The following is a 17,361-nucleotide window of genomic DNA, read 5'->3' as shown; positions in this document are numbered from 1 at the left end:
ATCGAACAAAGCACATTGCATTCTCTATAAAATCTTAATCTGTATTTACATCTATATGATTTATTTTTTGAGGAGGAAAAATAAATTATTTGTTTCACATTTAAGAAACTTTATTAATACTTAATAAGGGCAGAGAAGAGGAAGAAGGGTTATGATGTTAAAAAAAAATAAGTAAAAACCTCCAGTGCAGTTAGCCAGATATTGCCGGCTGTTATTGAATCCTAGTGAAGTTTTGACAAAGTTTCCTCCACACTGATCCCAAGTTAAATGGGTAGATGAACAATTAAAGCATTGAAGTGCTGATGTATTGATAAAGGATAGTAGAAAGAAATTGAAAAATAATATTTTTTTACAATACATACTTCACAAACTAAAGAATGTTCCTTTAGTTTTTGGTATATAACGAATATACATAATTACTGTATAAGAAAATAAACACCTAACGAAGTATTAACGGCAATGTCACATTTGACAAATTAAGTCAATAATTAATTTCAGTTATAAATAAAATATAAACTTTTTGTTAGCAATAAAAAAATAGAGTCCTAAAGATATATTTTTAACTCAAATATAAGAATTCCCTGTTTTTATTTTTTTATTCCTTATTCATATGGTTTAGTCAGATTTATCAAAAAAAGTTACCCTTAAAGAAAATTTTTATTGTAAATGACATCACTAATTTAAATTTGTTCGAATGTATAAATTAAAAATCTTGGTATTGCGTTTTATTAATGAAAATGATGCCCGCTTCATCTATTATCTAAATAAAATCGTAGTTCGTAAATGGGAGATTGTGTTTTTGGAACAGGAATTAATAACACTGGTCAACAAATTTGTAATTTTTTTTTGTCACATGAAAATTTATATAAAATTGTGAATATACTAGAGCCACCAAACAATAATATTTCAATTATAATTGAATAGCGAACAAGCAAACTTCCATTTTTAACTAATCTCTAAGAGATTTTGAAAAGACTATTGAAGTCGAAGTAGTTCCGGAGTGGGATATAATATCCCCTAGATGGGAAAAGTAACGAAGTAAAAATTCTTTCGGATGAGTTGCTAATAAGCAGCATTTTAAAGCAAGGAGGTCGAATTCAAATTGTAAGCATTTAAATTTCATTTATATATTTAGTAATTGTTAGTGTAAGTTATTAGTTAAAAGATCTCGACCGTACCTTACATACTTTAATTGTTGAAAAGTAACCTTCTATAGATATGATTTTTTGAAATATTTTATTTTTTCCTACTGGTTAAGATTATTTATATAGCATTAAATCACATACCTCCTTTGCACAAAACTGTTAAGGAGCATTTTAATCTTGACGTTTCCCTTTTCCTGGGACCAAACAACCATTTCGTGGTCAATGGATCTTCTCCGATTTCTCTATTGCTTAGAGTACCATTATAACACAAGAGACCGTAAGAATTTCTTATGAAAAAATAAAGATACAAAAAAACGAGACTTGTCAATTTCATTGCCTTTGAGATTTTCATAATTTTAAAACTATTTTAAGGTATTACTTTTGTTAATGTCCCTATTGAAATTGGTTCAAAATAAACAAAGCCATAAAAATATATTTTGCTATCTCTCTCTTGTAATGTTACTTAATATAAATGACAAAGTAAATAAAAATACATATTAATATATTTTTTTCAATGTATTTGAATGTTTAATAAATTGATAACTATTCACTATCGGTGAGGTAACAATTTTGTAGAATTATTTCTGCGATCTATAATTCTAAATTTACATTCTAATTTATAAATTAGGGTTCACCCATATTTATTAATTTTTTTTTACTAAACATTGAAAATAATGGCAATATGTCAACAGACTAGGACATTCCAATGACACAGGGTGTAACCCGAAGCGTGTGATCCGCCGCGCAACACATCCAAACATTACAAGTTTACAAGACCACTGTAATTTCGAGATCTCTGACGTCACCCTTGGACCCAGTAACAAAATTATCAAACAGAGAAACACTTCAAACGGGCTAACAATTATATACAATGGAAATACTAAATGGACATTCAATCCTTACATACATTAATTTGAACAATTGAAAATCTCTATACATCTTGCGAGTAACAAACCTCTACCCTCCTTAAGATTTAACATGCATGAAATATATTTACCACATCACATTCTTCAGAAAGTCCAAACATTTAAAATCACTGTAATTTCAATCAAGACCACAATAAAAAAAAACTATTCCTCATTGTTCTCTATATATAATAAAATGCACGACATATTTTTATTTATGTATTTTATTTTTATTTCAATACTAATTTACCTATGAGGATAACATCTGTATAACATATTCTAGATAAATATCAGACAAACTTTAAAATGAACGTAACACCGCTGATTGGCAGTGAGATACAAAGATATCTTTTAAAAGTACCTATTGTTCAATAATTTTTCTTTACATATTTTCAATTTTTTCGCCACTATGTACTTCAATATGAAGTGAAGTCAACTTTAAATTATCATTAAAATTTTCACAATACCATATAAACCTCTACCGGTTTTAATGCTTACAATTTATTACGAGTAAAACAAAATTGACACTTGAAATTATTTTTTTTAACAAATATTATGAAACAGTCAGTGTGATTAAAAAAAAAAACATATTTACCAATCATAAAAATATAACGAAATAAACTTTACAAAAACAACAAGAATTTTATCCTTTAAATTTAAAATGTTACATACATATGTATTGTTAATATCAGTAACTAACAAAGTATGTGTGATGGTAATAATTTATGCTCAAACTAAGAATTCTATGTGAGAATATTTCAATAGTGACTACTAGGAGGGTACAGACTACAGCGTCCTGTTGGCGGCGGTTTAGCTCAGTGTGTTGTTCACAACGAGATTTATTGTTCCAATATGAAATAGTGATAGATACCAACAGATTTACTTGCATCAACTTGTATGAAATAATCATACGTTATGTATTTCAACATGTAAACTCAATTATGTTGAACAAAGAAATGTAAATTCAGATATAAATAACATCAGTTGCACTATTACTGCATAAATAAAATCTGCTTACAACAAATTTATCAAACCATACATATCAATTCTGGTCGGACGTATCACCATACTGGATTTTGTCTCGTTGTGTTGTTATTGTATCTGTATATTTAACTAACTGTCCAATCGAGTCCCCAGCGCTCTGAAACTTTTAATTGTGCAGCCGCAGCATCTTTCAGTGAAAACAAATGTGTCATCTCCTGTTCCGTCTTAGCTAATGCGATGGCCTTCTCAAATAGTTCCAGTGACCTTCTTAAGTTGCCCCTAGAAAAAATATATAGCAAATTATTGTAACAATTGATATTATTGTATTAAAATAATGTTAATGTAAAGCATTCCTTAAGAATGAATCTAAATCTTATTTCTTCACAACATTTCAGTTTACTTAATGTATAAGACAAATCTGTCAATCGTAATATATCATAAAAATCGGGATAACATTTTCTCCTTTGAATAGACATTTATAATGACCTTGTTAGAGTAAGTAATAAATAATGCATGGATATAATACACAAAGTATAAAATACAAAACCATATAGCAATGTAAAAATCACTTTCTGATAGCACATGATTATATTAGTTAGATAACACAAATAATATGCAGTGATAACCTCTATCTCCAGTAGATAAATCAGAAGAACTGAGAAAAATTACTTTATTTAAATTACAGAACCTTATCTATAGATTTTATTGAGACATTTTTATTAAACAGAGAATATTACATGTGTACATGTATAGAATAAAATATTACTATTTATGACTGACTGGCAACAAGTGACTCATCTGTGATGTAATCATCAATGAAAGATTTTTTTTTGTAATATCGGTATATAACCAAGATTTTATCTATACAAAAATAAATCTTACCTTTGAACTTCAATAGTTCCGAGAGTTTCGTATGCAAAGTCACATTTATCGTCAATTTCGATAGCTTTATTAATTAATTTAACAGCTTTATCAAAATCTGTGCTCTTCTGTAACTGGACCAATCCCTTATGTACATATAATGTTGCATTGCTGGGATCCACTGCCAATGCAGACTCGAACAGAGCCTCCGCATGGCCCCATTCTTGTTGATCGGAGAGGACTTGAGCATATAGAATGTATACCTCAGCACAACGTGGGAATCTCTCAAGAGCACGCTCAAAGTCAGCTCGTACTTGGGTCAGGGCGGTGACATTTTTATGCAATTGTGCATGTCTGTAGTCAGCATAGCATTTCTGTATGTAAGCAATCGAAAAATCAGGATTCAGTTCAACTGCTTTTGCAAACTCGGCGGTAGCTTCATCCATTCGTTCCAAAAGAAGATAAACTTGACCACGGTGGTGGTATATATCGGAATTGTTAGGATCCAACTTAGCTGCAGTAGCAAAGTCTTCTAAACAACGATCGGTGTTTTCCAGTTGAGTGAAAAGTGAAGCACGCTTGATGAGAGCATTGACTCTTACTTTCACTGGAGCATCACTATCAATTACTGCAGCCAGGTCGGTCAGAGCTTCGTCATGTCTACCCAACAGCAAATAGAATGTAGCTCGTAAAAGTAAAGCTTCAAACTTATACTTTCCATTGGAGTCTAACTCTTCAGTGCAAGCATCAACCACAGATTCATAGTCTAATGAATCTAGAGCATGTTTAGCTTTAGCAAAACCATGGGTTGCATTTTCCTCTAATTCTACTTTAACAATGGGATCTTCAGAAAATGCAGAGAAGTATGTTTTAATAAAGTGTTTTGATGGCATAACAGGACGTCTCTTGGCTAATGCTTCTCGTGCATGCTGTCTTCCGAGAGCTTTAAGAATTCTATCAGCATTAACCAGTGAGCTCTGCACTTGGAATCTTTCGAGGATACAGGCAGAAGTAACGTCTTCCAGAGCAAGGACTAAATCCCCACTCTTTTCTGCGGCTCTAGACCGCCGAAGGAAGGCTTTCACATATTTTTCGTTAAGTTTGAGAGCAAATGTGCAATCTTCTTTTACTTGCTCCCACATCTCACGTTTCTCGTAGCAAGCCGAGCGGTTTTGATAAAAGGTAGCGAGATCAACGGGACGATCTGGTGGACATGTCTCAATAGCTTCGTTGTACAGAGCAATCGCCTTATCATATTCACATGCGTGGAAAGCTCGGTTTCCGGCACCCTTTAACTTCATAGCGCGGTCAATAGCGCTTTCGGATGCCTTCGCATTATCTTCGTTATCCAATGAAATTGTTGCTTTTGCCTTTAACTCGGCTTCTTTTTTCTTGTCAGGATCTTCTAATCTATTCCTTAGATAAAGGTAACCTAACCCAATAGCTAAAGGAGCACCCAATAGAATGGCAAGTTGCCACTTAGGAAATGGTGTACTACCCGTTGACGCCATCCTTGATAACTAAAGAAGATATTAACGATTCACCATTTATTTCTTTTCGAATAAATTAAACGATATAGGGAACTTTAAATTTTATGATTTACCAAGTCCTAGCAATCCTGTAACCTTTTCATTTGACGCTTGGTCTGACTGTATAAGAATTATGACATATATCACAGATAAAAAACAAATATCTTAACACAATAAAAAGCAAATGATTTTAAACAAAACAAGTTATTTATATATATGAATCGTAAATACAACAGCACTGTATAAAATTTTCTTTGTGGTTTAGTTATAAAAAAAAAAAAATATCGTCTCATTAATAGCATTGTAGAAAATAAGGTATTATTAATAACTAAGAAATGGTTTTATATATATAATGACTGGAACCATTTTTTGTTTTTACAGAAGTAACTCCTTGGTGCTTCTAATCACTTCAGTAATTAGTTTCTTTTCACTTTTCTCCATTAACTATTTTTAATTATTGTCAAAACAATGAAATATATGTCAATGAAAATATAGATGTCGAGAACAATATTAATATATAAAACGGATATTTAGACGTAAAGAATTGGTGAGAATTTATATCAGAGATATTAATTATAATTTTCGTCGATTGTTAATGAATTATAAAATTGGGTTTGTCATACACATATTTAAGAAACTAAATAAAACAATGTAGTCATGTGACTTAATGATGTCGCTGAAATAGAAAGTATTAATATCTATGTATATTGTATATTCTATCGGCCTGACATTTATATTTTCATTTGTCACATGTCAAATGTCGTGAAAGTAGGAAAATCTGATTTTTTTTATTAATAGGATAATTAAATTTAAACTAATTAAATAATTTAAGGATTAGTCTTTATTCATCATATCTAACAAATTCTCATTCATAACTTCAGCATGTTTAGTTCGAAACTATTAAATATAGTAAGTATTTTAAGTAATAAAGCCTTTGGGTTTGAATGATTGATTTTATATAAAATGTTTTGTTTCTAGGTGAAACTAAATCGTTATATCAATCCAAAAACATTTGCAAAACAGAATGTATCATTTCAATGTGCTCAGAAGCGACACAAAAGCGACTTATACGAGCCTGATTACCTCATTGTAAGTAAGAGTTATTAATGTAAATTAATATAATAAATTTGTGTTCTTCAAATAACTAAAAATGTTTTTAGGATTGTTTGATACCACAATACATATAAAAGATTTTTAAATATTTGAATGCTTTTGCAAATATTATTTTATAATATTACAGGCATTATAGTTATCATAGAGTTGTGTGATAAGTTCTGATTATAAAAAAAATAGTCTATTAAAGTTAAAAATAAAACGACTAGCTAATTGACTTGTTCTAGACTAAATCGTGCCAGTATTTCAGTCTCTAATGCTGTAACTTCTAACAGTATCAAAATATATTAAAGCTATATTAATAACAAGACAGACAGTGTAGAAATTCTTCATTCTATCATATAAATTTCAATCACAATATATTATGGCATTATAGACCCTCCTTGTGACACTATTAAAGCCAATAGTGCTAACAGCTATAGACAAATCAAAACTGAAAAAAAAACATAGCCATACTAAAATTAAATGTATAATAAATCCTTACCTTTTTAAAACACTGGTTGGTGTACAAATATATCTATAGGAATTTTTACATATTTAATTAACATCTGATCTATAATGTTGAATATTGAGTTATATATATATTTTTTTAATTTGACATGATGAGTGATGAAATATATTATTTGGTTTATAATTTTTATATTTTATTTGTAGAGTATGCAACCCGATGAACCTGTCTATAATTTAATAAACTTGCAACTTAAAAGTTATGACTTCACTCTACTTGAATCATGTCAAAAAGAAATACACAGATATGCTGAAGTAATGGGAATCGAAGTTGAAGATGGGTTTGTTGATTATTTAATTAACATTTAGATCTTTAAATTCAAAATGACATATAATAAGTAAATATAACACAATATCATCAGATTTTTTTAAATATCTGCGAGCTGAGTAGATATTTTTTAACAATTTTGTCATAAAAATATGTCTATTCTACTGTTGCATGGGCTTTTTAAATTAATTATAATGTTTTTTTTAGTTGGGCAACACCTGCTCAACAATTGAAGATACAAAGATTTAAGCCCAATAGCACAGCTATGGAATCTGAATATCATCTTAATGTTTATGAAAGGAATGTACAGGTAATTTTTTGTTCCTTTATAATAATTAAATTAAAAAAAACATACTATTGTTATTTTGATAATAAAAAAATATATATTTTTTATAATTGTTGACTGTTTAATATTTTTAATGTTTATTTGTGGCTTATATTAATTTAGTTCTAGTTTTCAAAGTCTAAGTCTGCTTAATTTAATGTAACATTTCTCTTATTGCTCTCATATAATATAGTATACTGGCAATACTAAATTTTATGCCAAAACCTGTTGGTTTCGAATTCGAAGTTGTCTTAAATACTTACGTTTTTACTACTTAAATTAATGACTCCATGGTATTTTAAACAGATATGTTATGAAATTTCTAGTAGTTACTAATTAACATATATAAATATAATCATTTATCAGTTATTGCAATATTAAGTCATAAGTCAGAGTTCAAGATCTATTACAAATTTTCAATTATTTGAATCCATTTACCAATCAATACAATTGACTAATCTGTTCATATTTTGTATGTTATTTGCATTTTAATTATTTTTTTATGTCAATGATTTTGAATATATATATTTTTATTATGAGAATTTATTATGCACTCTCAAAAGTGTCGTAATGGTATTTGTAAGGATCATAATTTTTCATGTTTTTATTATTATAGGATATATATATATAATACAAAATAAACCTGCCAAAAAGCAGAATATACGAGTTTTCTTATATAATAAGAATATATGAGTTTTCTTAATGCTATAGTTGATGAATGAACTACTGTAGCTGAATACCTGTGGACTTAAATATCGTTAATAGACGAAGCCTGTGGTCGCGCCATTACAATGTTAAAATTTACATATATTACTTAATTTTTGTGTATACCCAGATATGAATATTAATCTCGTTAAAAGTTGTTTCAAATTTGAATTCCTTCTCACAATATTACTTTCATTTCCTATTTCTCAAATATTTGTCATTGTATTAAAGCAATGATATTATGTTCTACACACTTTGTTTTTCAATTCGAATGGTTAAAAATTTATATTATTCACTAACCGGCATAAGTGATTTAGGTGTCGGACGTCCCGGCCTGGGCGCTGGGAACACTTCTTCGAGTTTCGCGCGCTCTTCTTCCCGAAGGTTGCACCCTCAACGTTCACGAACACACACAAGCTCACGATGAAATCAGATACGTACCTGACAACGATTTGATAGAACTCAAACAACAGCTGGAGGAAATGGGCGGCAGTCGCGCGGAACGGAAAAAGAAGAAATAGTGTGTTGCCATAAAATTAAGTTTGTAGATGTAAATAAAAGTTAGATTTTATTCTCCTTTGTATTATTTGTTGATAAATTATATTGTGAGTGTAGAGGAAGGAGCTGTCTCAGGTCGGGGAAATTTTTAAGTGTTCGTGGTGAACAATAAATAATCAAAATTCCAAAAAGTATCAGATTGCCATTATGAAAGACAACTTAAGGGTTTGTATGAAAAATGTCGACATACGGAAGTAGATTCGGCTTATATGGAGTTACACAATGTAATATTTTTAGTGAAACCTAATCACTTTGCACTTTTTGTAAACAAATATTAATTGGTAGGTACATGCATTTTTGTTTGACAATGATTTATAGCCAAACTTAAGTTGCATCTTCAGCTAGCCTGTATGTGGTGTACCTATACATTAGCATATTTAAGGTTTTATTTTTAAATGAGAACTAACATTCTACGCAGTATTTTTTTCATATATTATAAATAAATTTCTAAGCTTATTTCAACATTTTTCCGCATCTGCGGCGCTACCTTCGCTGAGCAAACAAGACAAACAGTTGAAATTGAGATAGGCTCTACCACCACTCTTCATAAATTTACGAACGGAACTACAGATGTCACTTTCAGTATTAAAGCTCTAAGTGAATATAACTTGGAAAACGAGTTATGTGTAATAAATACAAAAGTTGTATATATAACAAACTCCCCACACACGTGAAATGTGATGGTATAAATAGTTCAAAGGTTAATAACAGGCCTCTTCTTACGCAGCCTCACGAATAATGCTCTCTATTATTAAAATTTGTGTAATATTACTGGATATACGAAATAAAAGCGAATTGAATTATCGCAACCTAATACGATATCCACTGCAACAAGTAGGTCGACAATCCTTTCCCCTCAACAAGATTACCACCTTCTTGCAACATAGATCTGGACGATATACTTTCAAATGGACCAAAATCACATCATAATATGATTTGACTTTTATGGTAACGACGATAACTGTCAATACAAACATCATTTAAGACGTGCTTATACATAAGAGATAATAAAGATTATGCAATTTTAGATCTAAGTTAAGTGATAAGAATTCAGTTCCACTCAAGCTTATGATTTAAAGTTTTACAGCCGTTCTGAATTACGTAATTCACACATTTCGAAATTTATACTGGAGATTAAATTGCAACGTAATTTTGATTCTAAACTTGATATTAAATGAGTCATCGGCAACTGTTTTTCAAGATACTCATTAATCACTCCAGGATGAGTTGTTATTATATCATATATGTATAATATTAATAGTTTTATAAATAGTTCCAAACTGAACTGCAAACATTCCTGCTTCAAGGGATGACTTAAATGAATTTATTGTTAGTACGACGATCAATAACATTGAAGTAAAATACGATTAGAATTTTGATGATTGATTTACAATTGCTGTATGTCGGTTTTGCAATATCGAAAGGTTGCATGCAATATAAGTGGTACTGATTACTGAATCGCTTTGTTAAATGATTATTTGAAAAAGTATAGGTTACATTTAGTCATAAACACCTTAATTCGTATCTTGATCACATTCAAATGTAGTATAAGGAAGTTATAATTAATATGAGAATATAACTAAGTAATTACAAAAAAAAAAAAACAAAAATTTACAAAAATAACGAATGAAATAGCACATCAAATAAACCAAATTATACTTAAAATATAGTAACCTAGATATAAAGAGAAAAAATGTTAGTGTGTAATTTTGATATGTTATATCCATTAGATTTTTTCAGAGAGCAAGGGAAATGAAATCCTTGGACAAAAGAATGTGTAAATTTATTTTTAAACTGAAGCCATGGCTTAATCCACACAGAATTTGTGGAAGATATTGCCAATGTCAACGTTTTTGGGTAGGTACAGCTATCTATTATCATAAAAAATGCCAATATCAATATATTAATATGATTAACAATTCATTGTTGTCATTTAAACACCTATTCAATTAATATTGTTTTCTTTTATTAAACAAATAACTCAATAAGAATCATACAACAGACAAACCCGAATTATTAATGAACTGGCTAAAAAAGTCTTTTAAAAGTTTATCAAAAACAGAAAATTACAAAGTAGTTCATTCGTTTTTGACGATTAGATCTGCTATAAGTTTGTTGAAATATATTTCTTCAATGCGGTATTTATAGCTCTAATAAATTGCGATTTATTACTTATTGCAAAAGGGTCTAAGCTCTAATCGGTTGATATGAAGCTAAGTGTTAACTAAACATACCTATCTTGCAGATAGATTGTAATAAATTATTTATGTATAAATATGTGTATAAAAACGAAGATATTTTATTAACTTATGAGAAGGATATTTTTTTATCTGTTGCCAGAATACTGAATAATGTTACTTAAAACTTGAAAGACATGTTTTACAATAAAAGCTATGGTTATTAAATGCATTTTTTTAAAATTCACTACACAGGGGATACCACTCATAGAGTAGGTAGGGATTGTTGATTATTATTCATATTCTACTAAATTTAAATTTTACGGGACTCTGCCTTAATTTTTTAGACTTTTTATAGAATTTTAATTAATTGAAACGTAGTTTGCTACGTGTCACAACTTAAGGGAGGTTAAAAGTTTTCCATTGATAAATCATTCCATATTTCAGTATTAATAATGTAGGTTATTGAAGGAAAAATGGCAAATATTTCGTATGTAGTGTGACGACAATAACTTGTGCTAAACACAATAAATAAAAATGAATGCAAACACAATAAAAAAAAATGAATGAGATTAAAAAGTAAAATCTGCTATTACTTGGAGACTAACAATATGTTTTTATTATACAAAATAAAGAGGATGTCAAGAACAACTTTATTTGTTTTCGTATGAACAAAATATTGTATATCAAGAACGAATGACAAGTTATGTCAGATTACATTCAGTTTCAAATATACATAACATGAGATATATAGTTTCTTAAAGGCGTCTAGAATTCGTGCAACGAGTTTGAAGCAAATTGAAATAAATTAATCAATTCATATATCAAAATGTAAATCATATTTCAATTTAAATATGCTTTTAATTTTTTAAATTATAATAAATAAATAATATTTTTTGAGTCTGTAAAATGTTACAATCATAAAATCTTTATAACCAGTTTTTTTTATAGAATCCAGCAATAAACTTTAAAGATTTGTTCTAGGTATTAATTTTTACATGACGCATTGCAAATGACCTGTTTCGAATATAAGTGAAACAAAATCGTAACAATGTTTGTGACATATATGATGATAATTTTATCATTTATGAACCTTTAGAAATACAATCTTTACCTACTTTAGGTGAAAATTACGTATATTATTAAGTGCACTTAAATCATTTGTGCCATTTCTGAGATTCGTAGCTAGACCTGACGAACACGCGGACAAGAGTAGAAATTCTGAAAATTCTTGTTTTGAGTTCTATGACTTCGACGTAAACAAATAAGGTGATAGTTTTTCTCATGTTTCTTTCCATATATAATCCGCGACCGTTTACAATTTAAGAATAAACAAATGCATTACATATTTGACAAAAACTTTCCTGTTGGCCAAATTTAAAAAAGTGATTCATTTTATATCCTATATGAAATCTTAAATGTTAGGTAGTTTTTATTAACAAAATATATACATAATGTTTGAAATATAACTATTTATTTAATTATATAAAAAAATCATTTGCAATTAACAACATCCAGATATACATGATTGACCATTGACCATCGGCCATCATGTTTTTTATTGTGCAATGTTGCCATGGTCATGACTTAACTGCTTCTATTATATCGTAAACCTATTTTGAAGATATTCTATTTTACTTTTATTTCCCAACATATTAAATAAGCTTCCATAATTATTAAACATTCTATTTGTAATATATTAATACGAAATCCTTTAGCGATACAAAAAATGTACACAAACATGCTATGATAATGTTGTTTACATAATAATAAATACTCTGGGAGACCTTTCAGCGTTAATACACTAGCAGTGCATAGTACAAACACATTAGCGTAATAACGAGTGCTTAAATACTATATTCTGCAATAAATGAATGTTGTATTTATAATATATCTTAAATCTATCCATGACCCGCGTCCCGCGGAACGTCGCAGCCAGCAGGCTCATTAATGTGCAGTAGTAGATATTCAGGGCGCGTAACATCATTGTCGCGCTTCTAAATTCTATTTTATTACTAGATACTTATTTACTCCGCGACTTAGAATTTTAATTATATCAAACTTAAAATCGAGGACATCACATTGAAACGAACTGAATATATATTTTTTTAAGTTTATTTTAATTTAATTTTATCGATCTTAATTAAATGTCTATAGATTAAACAAAAAAATATTGCACTCGACACATTCAATGGTGTTTGATTTTGAAATTAAAGGTACTTATATCTACTAATGTGGTAAATTTCGTACGCTCTAAATTCTAAAACATATGTTGTTGTTGGTATAACAAATTTATTACTTTTACTCTTGCGTTGTTTGTTGTTTAGAAATATGAGTTTTGTTTGTTACGATATAGTGTTGTTAAGACAGTAGGTAAAACGGCATTAAATTGGTACTCTTACCAAATGTCATTTCTCGCAAATAAAAAAAATTGATTATATTCACATGATGTTAAACTTAGCGAGTATTATATTTTAGCAGGCCAGATATAAACAAAAATATTTTTTTACACAGGTCCCCCTGCCGACTCTCTGATTATTTAATATAGTTTTATTCTGATGTACTTAATTCATATCTGCACACGCTGATCACATTACAATCCATATTAGACTATCTTTGAAATATTTTATAAATACATACATTATTTTTAAGACTAACAAAAATTATAAATATTTAAATTAATATTAAATGCTATATGTTTTTAGGATTATAATATTCCGATATTCAGATTCGATATACATTGAATACCTATTTCTAACGACAAAGTTTAAATTGTATAAGTGTTTAAGTATAAAAAAGTTTCCCCGTCTTAGTATTTATTTTTAAATTTTCGGTGTTTTTACACTTTATAAAATCTCCACTTTTCAGCAATTTTCCCAATTGATTACAAAGCATTATTCGAACTAATATTTTTTTAAAGACAAAATATTTTTAGTATAATATAATTATAAAAATTAAACACTACCTTATATTCAAAACAAAGCCTGTTGTGGGTATCTCATGTTTGTTAGAATTTATATAAATTCGAGCATAATTAACTGTCGATTATTTATTCAAAAATGATAAACGACATGTTTTGAACATCTTCACATATGCTTGATCGTGTAAATAACTAACCAATAAATAGGTAATACGTAAAGGTAATCTAATTGTCACGAAAAGACCGAAATAAATATATTTTTTTCCTCTCATAAAAATAACCAACCAAAAAATTATAGAACATTAAATCTAACAAACCTTTTGTTACGGCAATAAAATATTACAATTACTACCTAGCCTTGGTATTTCTTCTGATACGAACGTGTAAATTTTTGTGGTAATTTGATTTATTAATTTTAAAGCCTCAATGATATACATCTCTTTGTATGTCTCAATCATAATCATCTCCAAAAAGATTTATAAAACTCTAATTTAAATTCGAATTACCTATTAGTTTTCTTTATTTGGTAAAACTACAAAAAAATAATAATACAAAAATTTAAAAAATATATACATATATTTATATGTATACTTTGTATAATTATTCCACTTACTTATAAAACTAAAAAAAATGGAAGGATGAATGTGCGTATGCTAAAAGTTGGCCAAGAAATAATCATAAAAAAAAATATTTAAAAATTCAACAGATATCGGATTTACGTAAGTAGCTATACAAAGACTCTCCTGTGTCTAAATCCAAATTAAATAATGAATTTCATTATACAATAATATTTTTTGACCATCCATTCCATTCACTGAGTTATGTTGCGCGGACACTTAAGATTTAAGAACGATTCGACTCTCGAAGCATCTTGATCTACATCCGAATTCGTTCCTATCATGCATCGATGATGTAACCCCTTTTACATCGCTTACGTAATTTCGACGAGAATTATCAAAATCTAGACAGACTTACATCGCGGTTTTACCACTCATATTTCGCATTGTTATGCGATAATTCTGCGGTCGTTCCAAATTTTACAATGAAACTATTTTGAAAAAAATAAAATAAAATTTCTGTACCTATACATTCGTTGTCCATTCATATTATGTACATCGAAAGTCATTACTTACTTATTAAATTGTTATAATGTCTTAATATTCTCTATTAAGAAATGTTATAAGTCAATAACAATGAGGCATCTTTGGTAACAATAATTTTAGCAACGTAAATCACCTCATTGTTTCTTTACAGCGCTGGCCGGTGTCAGAATGACTTTGGGTTCCAATACCAGGTTCAGTAAACATGTTAAGCCTTAATACTAACCACATTTAACCAAGGCTTAAGCTCAATTGTTACATTTTAAGTAGACTCTTTACTCACGGTCACTCTTATGAATGTTTACTTCCTATTTTAAATTATCTTCCTACATGTACTAGTTTTTGAAATTTTTAATGTCATAAATGACATTCCTGATACTGTAAGGGTTACCTAGAATTTAATCAATTGAAATAGGCTGGATTAAAAGTTTTTATAAAAAATATTTATCTATGTAAATTTATAAGTTTCGTCCAACCCCAAACTGAAATTAATAAATATATGTACGTTTAATAGAATAGTGTAGAAAAGAATCATAAATGCTTTTTTTTCATTACACAGGTAGTTAATTAAAATGTCAATGACAATAAAATTGTATGTGTAAACTTTTTTTCTACTTATTATGTTATACACTTATTTTTATATACTGTTTCTTTTCATTTACTACATACTTTCTTTTTTTTGTCTGTGCTATCGGCTATCATGATAAAGTTGCATAGCAAAATAATGAAACCCTCCACCCATACAATTTACTGAATGTGTAACAGTTGTCAGTTTTAATAATTTTTATTATGAAATTAAACATTCACTAGTTGACTTCGCTTATGAAAAATTTATTTGAAATATTTTGAAAATGATGTCTGACTAGTTTATAACAATTAAAAGTTGTATTTAATAACTTACTTAATTAAATTAATAACTATAAAAGCTTTTCTAAAATAAAAAAATGTTTGCCGACATGTAGGCATTTCTATTATTAGAACTTAATAATTAATAATGTTTCAATATGTGAACGATAAATAGGAACTTTACGGCATTTTAAATTACATCGCTAAAATATAAGCTGATAATAAATAATACATTTCATATTAGTATCGTTGAGAAACTTTATTTTGTGTCAATCTTCAAAGCCATCTTGTACAACCCTGCATAAATACTGTCTATTTTCTTTTAGGTATAAATTGTTTTCGTACCGAACGGTAACTCATCCGTACCACCAACAATATATTCTAGGTCATCAAGTGTATTTTGATTTGAAGATATATTTATTTTTATTTAGGTATTTTTTGTTGATACATTACAGTTTATGCCATTGGGTTGCGAAACCCGAAAACCAAACACAGCCTTGATGAAGCTGGTTGTTTGTGATCAGTGGGTTGTAATTAGTGTTTACTCGCTTTTGTGACCTTTAAACAACCATTCCAAATGTAAATTTGTATTCTATTTTTCGAAGGTTTTTTATTTTGAAGATTGTTCTGATGCATCGGAGGTAAAGTTTTGAATATTGCTCACGTCGTAGTAATACAATAAGCGCTTGTTTTATTTGTAATATTTTATAAGCAAAAATAGTTGTTCTACTAACTATTCATATATTTTTCGTCACTGAAAATTATAAATAGTTCAATTAGTTATTCTTTTTATTATGTAACGTAAAAAACAGGCAGAATGGGCAGTTTAAAAAAAATTACTGCCTCCGTTGATACCATTATGTCTCTTTTGGTATGTTAGCTCCGTATGGGATATTGATTACTTTTTATTTTTTAACAATGCTATTGCTATTAAAAAAACTTAGGGGTATTTTTTTAAAGTTTTTCTGTGTAATAATGTTGTTCTATTATTTTAGAAATGAATAACAAAAAAAAAAGAACTAATAACGTTGCGTGTGCGCTATCCTGTGACCTGTGGGGCTGATCAACGTAGACCACGAAATAGTCAGGTTTTTTTTTTAATATGCCCCCTAAATATTTAAGTAATTATTGAAAAATAGGATTCATGGTTAATATGAACAAAATTAAAACCAAAAACGTACATATATTATATGAAAGGATAATTGAAAACTAGCTTAATTTGCGTCTATTGTTTGATATGTTGATTGATGTTGGTTGTCAACATTTTGTAATTCCTAGGTCACGCGATTCGCGGTGTTACGCATTCGTACTCAATGTTCAAACTGGGATGTAATACTTAATTATACGATTTAGAAAAGAATAGCGTCAAATTGGTCAATCTGTTTATTAAAGTAGATATTTTAGCATATGTCAAAACA

At 28.8% G+C, this 17,361-nt stretch overlaps 2 protein-coding genes across 2 annotated transcripts; one reads left to right on the top strand and one right to left on the bottom strand.

Annotated features, from left to right (window-relative positions):
* Positions 1–1,642: 1,642 nt before the first annotated feature.
* Positions 1,643–5,557, bottom strand: LOC116768403 (mitochondrial import receptor subunit TOM70). Its single transcript, XM_032659113.2, has 2 exons — positions 3,917–5,557; positions 1,643–3,313 (listed from the first exon to the last, which is right to left on the bottom strand). Exons 1-2 carry the CDS (start codon positions 5,404–5,406, stop codon positions 3,160–3,162), a joined length of 1,644 nt encoding a protein of 547 aa, XP_032515004.2. The 5' UTR covers positions 5,407–5,557; the 3' UTR covers positions 1,643–3,159.
* Positions 5,558–6,170: 613 nt separating this feature from the next.
* Positions 6,171–8,913, top strand: LOC116768437 (large ribosomal subunit protein mL48). The gene is made up of 5 exons (XM_032659163.2): positions 6,171–6,333; positions 6,403–6,513; positions 7,192–7,325; positions 7,520–7,622; positions 8,660–8,913. Exons 1-5 carry the CDS (start codon positions 6,307–6,309, stop codon positions 8,861–8,863), a joined length of 579 nt encoding a protein of 192 aa, XP_032515054.1. The 5' UTR covers positions 6,171–6,306; the 3' UTR covers positions 8,864–8,913.
* The last annotated feature ends 8,448 nt before the right edge of the window (positions 8,914–17,361 follow it).

The sequence above is a fragment of the Danaus plexippus genome, chromosome 4 (assembly GCF_018135715.1).
Source record: "Danaus plexippus chromosome 4, MEX_DaPlex, whole genome shotgun sequence".
NCBI lineage: Eukaryota > Metazoa > Arthropoda > Insecta > Lepidoptera > Nymphalidae > Danaus > Danaus plexippus.
The sequence above is the reverse complement of the archived record's forward strand: the minus strand, read 5'-3'. Positions and strand labels throughout refer to the sequence as shown.